Genomic DNA, 10037 nt, shown 5'->3' on the forward strand with positions numbered 1-10037 from the left:
GGGACCATGGCAACGTGCTTGGAGGGAGACGTGGCTGATGGACTCCGGGACCAAGGGAGAGATGAGCTGCCCACTCCGTGCCACCCCCAGAGCCGTTACCTACAGCTGACCCCTAATTTGGGGATTAATTCTGCAGCTCAACGAGCACAAGGTTATTGTACCCTTTTGTACCCTGTTTGAGGGCAACGAAACTAGTGAAGGGCCTGGAAGACAAATCATATGAAGAGCGGCTGAAGGAGCTGGGGCTGTTTAGTATGAGGAAGAGGAGGCTGAGGGGACACCTCATCACTCTCTACAACTACTTGAAAGGACACTGTAGAGAGGTTGGGGCTGGTCTCTTCTCACAGGTAATTAATGACAGAACAAGAGGGAACGGCTTCAAGCTCCAACAGGGGAGGTTTAGACTGAACATTAGGAAGGAATTTTTCACAGAAAGAGTGGTCGGGCATTGGAACAGGCTGCCCAGGGAGGGGGTTGAGTCACCATCCCTGGCTGTGTTTAAGGGACGTTTAGATGCGGTACTGAGGGACATGGTGTAGGGGAGGACTTTGTAGAGTAGGGGAGATGGTTGGACTCGATGATCCCAAGGGTCTCTTCCAACCTCAATGATTCTATGATTCTACCCACATCCTCCACCCCCATGAGCTGCTGTCCCACTTCTGTGATGGTTCTCGGGGAGAGGAGGGGTGAGGACATCCCTCCCAGGGTGGCTGCAGCCGGGGAAGCGAGGAGATGAAGCCCATCTCACCTTCACAGTGCTTCCAGCAGGAGCTGAGCCCCTGGGAGTTCCCCTGCCCAGCTGGGAAAGGGATAAAAATGAGTTGCTTTGAAGCAAGAAGGGAGAAAAAAAAAAAAAGAGGGGTGCAGGTCTGGTAGCGGGGGGTACATACACCCAGCCGTGACTGCCACCAGCCTGGGCTGGGGTCCCACAGGGCTCAGTGGGATGCAGGAACCAGCAGCAGATGCTCCTTGGGGCGGCCGGATCCAGGCACCGCGGGGTCCTGCCGAGCTGTGAATCCCCCCGGCTGTGGGAGGCGACGCCGCCGTGTGTCTCACCCCGGGTGGGCTCTGGCTGCATTTATTGCCTGCTGTGGGCCATCACGGGTGGGCAGGACCTCCCCGCTGCCTCCGTCCCCCCAAAACACCTCAGGGACGGGGGGATGAACAACCCTGCTGCGGCCAGAGGGAGAGGATGGAGCTCCTTCCCTCCGCTCTCCCAGCTCCATCCTTCCCGGGGCGAGTTGCCCGCATCCCGCCGAGCGACGGGGGCCACCGGGAGCATCCCGGGGGCTGGTGGCCCATCCGTCCACGTGTGGGGATGGCGGAGAGGCCTGGCAGGCAGGCAGGCAGGGGCAGGGCGGCCGCCGAGCTGCTCTGCGCTCCCCCAACGCCCACGTAAGGAAGTGGTTGCATTTCTCGGAGAGGAAAAGGGAAGTGGGGCTGCCTCGGCGGGGCGGCCAGCAGCTCGCTCCGGGGCTGCCGTTCGTGTCGACTGCCCAGAGTCCATGAACTAGCCCTGCCCGCGCTGCCCAGCAAAGGTAAGGAGAGGGGGGAGGCAGCTTTGGACCCCCCCCCGGTGACAACCTGGGGCTGTCCCCCCGGGGGGGCTGTGGCCGTCGCTTCCCCGATGTTCACACCCTGCTCGAGGGGAGATGGGGACCCCCCCAACCAGGGCTGCTCTGGGGTCCCAGGGGGGTGCAGGCAGTGCCTGGCTGCTTGTGGGTTTTGCTTTTGCTGGGTTTGGGGCTTTTTATTACTATTATTATTTCCCCCGCCTCTTCTGGCTTTGGCAGCGAGTTTGAGTTTTACTCTCTTGCTGCGGGGTGTTGGAAAGGGTCCCGGGGTGGGGGTCCCGTGGGGGTCGGTGCCAGCAGAGCCCACGCTGCCTGAGGTCTGTTCTCTCCTCCTCGGGCATCAGCTGCCTCCAGCTTCATCCAGCGCGATGAGGAAGAGGGTGAGAGCCGCCCTTCATCCGCCCCGGGGCAGCGATGTCCCCCCAGGGCCAGGCTGGCTCCCGGGGTACCCCACACCAGTGGGGCTGGAGACCTGTCCCCAGCCTGGCTGGCAGGAGCACAGGGGGGGTGACATCCTGCAGCCACCACGGGGAACCCCAGAGGGGCTCCTGGGGGTCGGTGCCAGCCTTTCAGCAGCGCAGGAGGACAGGGCCACCACGGTGGCCGGGGGACAGCTTCCTGGGGTCCTGTGGCTCCTGGTGGGACCCTCAGTGCGTCCCTGTGGCAGGGGGCACAAACCCACCTCCCGCCGTCCCCCCCAGGCTCAGCCAAACTGAAAATACAGCTCCTCCGGCGCACAGCTTCCTCCTGGGGCCGGGAGGAGCCCCCAGCGCTCGGCTCCTGCCAAGGTTTGGTTATCTCCTCCAAGGATGTTTCCGAACCGCTCGGCGCCTCGGGGCTGGCCGGGGAGATAACGGAGCTGCCTCGGGTCCCCGTCCCACCCTGTCTGGCCAGCTGGAAATGCCCATTTTCCTCCCTCAAAAGCCTCCGTGGCGACCAGGAGGGGAGGATGGCCACAGCCCCCTCCGATGCTCTTCCCTGTTGGGGAAGGGGTTGATGAGCTCCCCCGTGGGTCACCCCACGGCTCCTTCCACCCTGGGAGGGAGCTCGGCTCGGCCCCTAAAGGGGCTGGTGGGGAAATGAGCCCCAAACTGCTGTGGGGGGCGGTGGGGGCTTGGACGGGCCGAGCAGCCCTTGGCTTCTCTCCCAGCTCCCCCCGCAGCCCCAGGGTGGCTTCTGCTCCCCAGCACCTCGGGGGCCGGCGTTAAAGGGGTGAGCAGCAAGAAACCCCCCCCAGGGAGGAGGGTCTGGGTCTCTGAGCATCCAACCCAAATTAAAACAACAAACAAACCAAGTATCTCTGTTTTCATGGAGAGAATTGAAGTTGGAAAGCTCCGTGGTGTGCCCTGCCTCCCATCCCTCCTCCCCAGGAGCTGTGACACCCAGGTCCCTGTGTCACCCAGGTCCCCATTTCACCCAGGTCCCAATTTCACACTCTTTTCTGCTCCTCATCTTTTGCGACACCGACCGCAGCGTCCCCTCCTGCTAATTTTATTCACTGCTTTTTTTTCTGCAGCTCCAGCCGCAGGGCTCGGGGCAGAGGGACGTGGTGGCAGCAGCTTTGTACCCTCCCGGGGGTCACCCGGTGCTGAGCCCCGGCAGGATCGGTGGGGCTGGGGGGTGGGCAGCAGCTCGGCCGTGTCCGTGGCCGTGTCCTCGGCCGGTGGGGACCGGAGCTTCAGTGTGGGCTCAGAAGTGGGGTGTGTGACAGTGGGGTGGGTGACAGTGGGGTGTGTGACAGCGGGGTGTGTGACACCGTGCGGCAGCAATTGGGGTTTCTCCTCCCGCCAAAAGCAGGGGATGGAGCTCCACAGATTGTCTTTTCACCAGCCCTGGGGATGGAGGTTTTCTAGGAGGGAACTTTTTTCCTTCCCCTGTACCCTTTTTAGCTGCCAAAGAAAACCAGGGAGTTCCCAAAAATAGCCCAGAGGCAAACTGTGAGTAATCCCCCCGGTCCCTCACGCCCTGGCGAGGTGTTTTCCTGCTTTCCTACATCCCTGCCTTACTTTGGCCGGATGGTCCAGGGGCTGCACTGCTGCTCCCAGCCCTTCCTGGCCCCCCAACCTGGCACCCGGAGTGGGTTTGGAGGAGGGAGCCCCATCCCACGGCACCGGAGCAGCCGGTGGGCGCTGGCAGGAGCTTCCATGAGCTCAGCCAGGGGAAGGGATTAGTCACCGGCTCGTGGGGCTGAGCACACGTGGGATGGGATGGGATGGGATGGGATGGGATGGGACAGAACAGGATGAGATGGAAAGGGATGGAGGTGCCTCCACGGGGTTTTTGGCTCTTCCTCAATGAGAGGCGGGGAAGGAACAAGCAGACCTGGCCCCACGGAGCTGGCAGGAGCAGCCTGAGGGAGGAGGTGGTGCCCATGGAGGGATCCCTGGGATGTGTGTGGGGCTGGTGGTGCTGGCACCGCGTGTGCCTGACTGGCTCCTGCCCACCAGGTTCCAGCAGGCTGGGGCAGGATGATGGTGTGGTTTGGAAGTCTGTGGAAGAGGTCCCTGCTTCCCACCTAGCCATGGGACACCCATGTGGACACCCATGTGGCAGCCAGCTGGCCCACCTGGCCATGGGGCACCCAGCCATGGGCATCTAGCTGTGGGCATTCCTCTGGTGCCCAGCCACAGGACACTTGGCATGGGGTGTCTGGCCATGGGGCAGCACCACAGGGGTCTCCTCCAGCTCCACCCAGACCCTCCCTCACCCCCTGCCAAGCTGGACCCACCGGGGCACCCTTCCCCCTTGCTTGGGCACATTCTGAGCTTGGAAATCCTTGGGGAAACCCCTTCCCCAGCAGAGGAGGGACTCAGTTGGCAGCAACGTGGGGCTGATCCTGGTGGGAGGGAATACTCGGTGGGGCTGGGACCAAGGGGATCCTGCTGGGGACTTGTCCTCGTGGCCAGAGCAGCATCTCCTGATGGTCATGGGGGTCTCTCCCCATCCCCAGCCTGCAAGCCATGGCCTACCACAGCTTCCATCTGGAGCCCATCAGCTGCCATGCCTGGAACAAGGACCGGACCCGTAAGTACGGCCCGGGCACCCCATCCCAAAATCCCCAGGGATGTCCTGAGGCACCGACCGTCCCAGCTGAACATCCCTGTGGAGGGCGATGCTCCCCCGGGATGGGGCAGAGCTGGGTGTCGGGGCTGGGCTTGGGGCAGGTCCTGCCACCGACAGATTTTGGGGCTGGGACAGCACTTGTCCCTCATGGTCCCACCACGGGGACAGAGCCACAGCCTCCGGGCCCCTGGCATCGGCGGCACCGGCGCGGGGAGGGGTTGGCAAAGTGCTGGGGGGGAGAGGGGAGCGGGGCCGGGTGATTCACGGCCCATGGCATTTCCCGGCCGCGGAGCAGGGGATGTGGGAGAGAACAAAAAGGGCTTTCTCTGCTGGGGCCGGCGTGTGGGACAGGCAGGGCAGGACGGGGCCAGACGGGAGCTGAGCACCCCCAGCCGTCCCGTCCCATCCCATCCCGTCCCATCCCGTCCCGTCCTGTCCCATCCCATCCCGTCCCATCCCATCCCGTCCCGTCCCGTCCCATTCCATCCCGTCCCATCCCATCCCACCAGCCCCACGGGACCACACGCCGGGGAAGGGAGGATGCTGGGCTCTCAGGTCTGGGGGAGCTTCTCCCTTCCCCATAGGGACAGTTTTCCCCCCCTTCTTCTGGGCAGCATGGAGTTGAGTTCGGGGGGCTTGGTGGGACGCCACTGTGAAGATGGGGCTCAGTGGGGTCCCACCGTGCCCTGCCGAGCCTGGAGAACAGGGAGGTCAATGTGGGCTGGTTCCGTTCCCCCCACCCCCATGACCCAGGGGAGGGCTTTGCCCCGGCTGTTCTCACCCCACAGAGATCGCCCTCTGTCCCAACAACCATGAGGTCCACATCTACCGCAAGGACGGGGCCAAGTGGACCAAAGTCCACGAGCTGAAGGAGCACAACGGGCAAGTGACAGGTGAGTCCTGGCTGATGGAGAGGATGGGGACATAGATGGTGGGTGGCCAGCTCCTGGATGGGGGTTGTGCAGTGGGTAGAGGAGAGGGACCAGGGTGTGTCTACCTCTCCTGGACCCGATCTACCATGTTAGAAGGCAACCAGGGTTGAGATGGATGGGATAGATGGAAAGGGATAGGGTGGGAAGGGCTGAGATGGATGGGGTGGGGTGGGATGGATGGATGGATGAAATGGAGTGGGATGGGATGATTTGAGATGGATTTGAGTAGGACAAAGAGGGACTCTGGAGCAGAGACCACCCAGATCAGCTCTGCCTTCATATGGCCTCCAGCCCTGAGTCAGTCATCCGCTTGGCTCCTTGGGCCACCATCACCCCCTTCTCCCTTCCAGGCATTGACTGGGCCCCTGAGAGCAACCGGCTGGTGACATGTGGGACCGACCGCAATGCCTACGTCTGGACCCTGAAGGGCAATGTCTGGAAACCCACCCTGGTCATCCTGAGGATCAACCGGGCTGCCCGCTGCGTCAAGTGGTCACCCAAGGAGAACAAGTTTGCTGTGGGCAGCGGCTCCCGGCTCATCTCCATCTGCTACTTTGAGCAGGAGAACGACTGGTGAGGCTCTGCCATGGCCTTGCTGGGTCTGTCCTGGGCGAGATGGAGGGGAGAAAGGTAGAGGGGAGATGGATGGATGGATGGATGGATGGGGAGACGGAAGGCAGACAGATTGGGAGGTAGGAGACTGGAGAAGTTGAAGGTGAGACAGGATGAGATGGAAGAAAGAGAGAGAAGCTGGAGGAGGAGGTGGAGACAGATGGGGAGATGGAGGGAGGTACTCCCCATGCACGAGCTGCTACTGCAGGATGGTGGCCCAGGGGAGCTCCCGGGAAACTTGGAGCCCTGACCACCCTCAGCCAGCCCCACTGAAAGCCCAGAAAGGGTTCCTGGGGTGGTGATGCTCCCCCACTGACACCAGACTCTCTCCATACAGGTGGGTTTGCAAGCACATCAAGAAGCCCATCCGCTCGACGGTGCTCAGCCTGGACTGGCACCCCAACAACGTCCTCCTGGCCGCCGGCTCCTGCGACTTCAAATGCCGGTGAGGGGGAGTGGGTGACTGGGTACGAGTTGAGGGATACCCCAAGATGGGTTGGAATCCAACCCTGGCTCAGCACAGAGGTGTGGGGGGCAGCCCAGCACCCTGGGTCACCCGTGGGATGGGCTTCACCCCTCCAGTGCTGCTGGGAACTGGGGATAGGGTGCAGGGAGGGTTGGGGGATGCCCTGGGGACCATCCCAGTGTCCAGTGTCCAAGGACACATGGTAGAACTCTCCCCTCCCTGCCCCAGGATCTTCTCAGCCTACATCAAGGAGGTGGAGGAGCGTCCCAGCCCCACGCCGTGGGGCTCCAAGATGCCCTTTGGGGAGCTGATGTTCGAGTCGAGCAGCAGCTGCGGGTGGGTGCACAGCATCTGCTTCTCGGCCAGCGGCACCCGGGTGGCCTGGGTGAGCCACGACAGCACCCTCTGCCTCGCCGATGCCAACAAGAAGATGGCGTAAGCAGGGCTGGGGAGAGGGGGAGACTCGGGGGGGCTGGGGGTGGCCGTGTTGAGGGTGGCAGGGAGGGTTGACCCCAAAACTCACCCAGGGATGGAGACATCTGGGTTAGGTTGGGTTGGGTTGGGTTGGGTCAAGCAGGCATGGATGGAGGAGGTGGTGCATCCTCTCCTGGTAGTCTTGTGGCTTCCACAACTGTGGAAGCCTCAGCGCAGAGAGGCTGAAGCTCAGCTCCCTCCCAACAACACCTTGTCTTCCATCCTAGCGTGGCCTCCCTGTGCACTGAGACCTTGCCCCTCCTGGCCGTCACCTTCATCACCGAGAACAGCCTGGTGGCCGCGGTGAGTCCAGGCTGGGGACACGGGGTGGGCACCTTGTTGGGAGCCAGCAGGAGGGTGCTGAGCAGGGCTGCCTGGTTCCCCCAGGGCCACGACTGCTACCCGATGCTGTTCACCTACGAGGAGAGCCAGGGCACGCTGACCTTCGGGGGGAAGCTGGACGTCCCCAAGCAGAGCTCCCAGCGCGGCCTCACCGCTCGTGAGCGCTTCCAGAACCTGGACAAGAAAGCCAGCTCGGACACCGCCAACGCCACGCTGGACACCCTGCACAAGAACAGCATCAGGCATGTACTGGGGGGGGTGTGTGAGTGGGTGGGTGGGGGTCAAGCTGCGCTGAGCTACCCTGGGGGTGTTGGGTCCTGAGCATCCCCTGGATGTGCTGCTGTCTGGTTTGGGAGCTGGGGACAGCCCCGGAGCATCCCTGGGTATCCCTGGACCATCCCTGGGCATCTCTGCGTGTGGATGGGGAAGATAGAAGGCAGACAGATTGGGAGGTAGGAGACTGGAGAAGTTGAAGGTGAGACAGGATGAGATGGAAGAAAGAGAGAGAAGCTGGAGGAGGAGGTGGAGACAGATGGGGAGATGGAGGGAGGTACTCCCCATGCACGAGCTGCTACTGCAGGATGGTGGCCCAGGGGAGCTCCCGGGAAACTTGGAGCCCTGACCACCCTCAGCCAGCCCCACTGAAAGCCCAGAAAGGGTTCCTGGGGTGGTGATGCTCCCCCACTGACACCAGACTCTCTCCATACAGGTGGGTTTGCAAGCACATCAAGAAGCCCATCCGCTCGACGGTGCTCAGCCTGGACTGGCACCCCAACAACGTCCTCCTGGCCGCCGGCTCCTGCGACTTCAAATGCCGGTGAGGGGGAGTGGGTGACTGGGTACGAGTTGAGGGATACCCCAAGATGGGTTGGAATCCAACCCTGGCTCAGCACAGAGGTGTGGGGGGCAGCCCAGCACCCTGGGTCACCCGTGGGATGGGCTTCACCCCTCCAGTGCTGCTGGGAACTGGGGATAGGGTGCAGGGAGGGTTGGGGGATGCCCTGGGGACCATCCCAGTGTCCAGTGTCCAAGGACACATGGTAGAACTCTCCCCTCCCTGCCCCAGGATCTTCTCAGCCTACATCAAGGAGGTGGAGGAGCGTCCCAGCCCCACGCCGTGGGGCTCCAAGATGCCCTTTGGGGAGCTGATGTTCGAGTCGAGCAGCAGCTGCGGGTGGGTGCACAGCATCTGCTTCTCGGCCAGCGGCACCCGGGTGGCCTGGGTGAGCCACGACAGCACCCTCTGCCTCGCCGATGCCAACAAGAAGATGGCGTAAGCAGGGCTGGGGAGAGGGGGAGACTCGGGGGGGCTGGGGGTGGCCGTGTTGAGGGTGGCAGGGAGGGTTGACCCCAAAACTCACCCAGGGATGGAGACATCTGGGTTAGGTTGGGTTGGGTTGGGTTGGGTTGGGTTGGGTTGGGTCAGGCAGGCATGGATGGAGGAGGTGGTGCATCCTCTCCTGGTAGTCTTGTGGCTTCCACAACTGTGGAAGCCTCAGCACAGAGAGGCTGAAGCTCAGCTCCCTCTCAACAACACCCTGTCTTCCATCCTAGCGTGGCCTCCCTGTGCACTGAGACCTTGCCCCTCCTGGCCGTCACCTTCATCACCGAGAACAGCCTGGTGGCCGCGGTGAGTCCGGGCTGGGGACACGGGGTGGGCACCTTGCCGGGAGCCAGCGGGAGGGTGCTGAGCAGGGCTGCCTGGTTCCCCCAGGGCCACGACTGCTACCCGATGCTGTTCACCTACGAGGAGAGCCAGGGCACACTGACCTTCGGGGGGAAGCTGGATGTCCCCAAGCAGAGCTCCCAGCGCGGCCTCACCGCTCGTGAGCGCTTCCAGAACCTGGACAAGAAAGCCAGCTCGGACACCGCCAACGCCACGCTGGACACCCTGCACAAGAACAGCATCAGGCATGTACTGGGGGGGGTGTGTGAGTGGGTGGGTGGGGGTCAAGCTGCGCTGAGCTACCCTGGGGGTGTTGGGTCCTGAGCATCCCCTGGATGTGCTGCTGTCTGGTTTGGGAGCTGGGGACAGCCCCGGAGCATCCCTGGGTATCCCTGGACCATCCCTGGGCATCTCTGCGTGTGGATGGGGAAGATAGAGGGGTCCATCCCACCGCTCGTGAGCGCTTCCAGAACCTGGACAAGAAAGCCAGCTCGGACACCGCCAACGCCACGCTGGACACCCTGCACAAGAACAGCATCAGGCATGTACTGGGGGGGGTGTGTGAGTGGGTGGGTGGGGGTCAAGCTGCGCTGAGCTACCCTGGGGGTGGTGGGTCCTGAGCATCCCCTGGATGTGCTGCTGTCTGGTTTGGGAGCTGGGGACAGCCCCGGAGCATCCCTGGGTATCCCTGGAGCATCCCTGGGCATCTCTGTGTGTGGATGGGGAAGATAGAGGGGTCCATCCCCGGGAGCTGGGATAGCCATGGGCATCCCTGGAGCATCCCTGAATATCCCTGGGTATCCCTAGAGCATCCCTGCCCATGGGTGGGGAAGGTGGAGGGGTCCAGCCCTGGGAACTGGAACAGCCTGAGAGCATCCCTGCAGCATCCCTGGGTATCCTGGAGCATC

At 62.9% G+C, this 10037-nt stretch overlaps 2 protein-coding genes across 2 annotated transcripts; both read left to right on the forward strand.

Moving 5' to 3' along the window:
* Window positions 1-4520: 4520 nt before the first annotated feature.
* On the forward strand, window positions 4521-7784 carry ARPC1B (actin related protein 2/3 complex subunit 1B). Its single transcript, XM_014936157.1, has 7 exons — window positions 4521-4598; window positions 5426-5530; window positions 5920-6142; window positions 6519-6626; window positions 6876-7082; window positions 7349-7424; window positions 7509-7784. Exons 1-7 carry the CDS (start codon window positions 4535-4537, stop codon window positions 7782-7784), a joined length of 1059 nt encoding a protein of 352 aa, XP_014791643.1. The 5' UTR covers window positions 4521-4534.
* Window positions 7785-7883: 99 nt separating this feature from the next.
* LOC106884637 (actin-related protein 2/3 complex subunit 1B-like) lies at window positions 7884-9749 on the forward strand. The gene is made up of 6 exons (XM_014936158.1): window positions 7884-7915; window positions 8158-8280; window positions 8530-8736; window positions 9018-9093; window positions 9178-9378; window positions 9600-9749. The coding sequence occupies exons 1-6, from the start codon at window positions 7884-7886 to the stop codon at window positions 9747-9749; spliced, it is 789 nt and encodes a 262-aa protein (XP_014791644.1).
* Window positions 9750-10037: the final 288 nt, after the last annotated feature.

Source organism: Calidris pugnax, unplaced genomic scaffold, assembly GCF_001431845.1.
Source record: "Calidris pugnax isolate Ruff unplaced genomic scaffold, ASM143184v1 scaffold17, whole genome shotgun sequence".
In the NCBI taxonomy this organism is placed as follows: domain Eukaryota; kingdom Metazoa; phylum Chordata; class Aves; order Charadriiformes; family Scolopacidae; genus Calidris; species Calidris pugnax.

Bases quoted from the DNA above. Each gene is read 5' to 3' on its own strand.
- LOC106884637 (XM_014936158.1), top strand. From the start codon at position 7,884: ATGGGGAAGATAGAAGGCAGACAGATTGGGAG. The intron at 7,916-8,157 runs GTAGGAGACTGG...CACTGACACCAG, and splicing joins GAAGGCAGACAGATTGGGAG to ACTCTCTCCATACAGGTGGG. The intron at 9,379-9,599 runs GTACTGGGGGGG...GAGCGCTTCCAG, and splicing joins ACAAGAACAGCATCAGGCAT to AACCTGGACAAGAAAGCCAG.
- ARPC1B (XM_014936157.1), top strand. From the start codon at position 4,535: ATGGCCTACCACAGCTTCCATCTGGAGCCCATCAGCTGCCATGCCTGG. The intron at 6,627-6,875 runs GTGAGGGGGAGT...TCCCTGCCCCAG, and splicing joins TCCTGCGACTTCAAATGCCG to GATCTTCTCAGCCTACATCA. The intron at 7,425-7,508 runs GTGAGTCCAGGC...TGGTTCCCCCAG, and splicing joins AGAACAGCCTGGTGGCCGCG to GGCCACGACTGCTACCCGAT.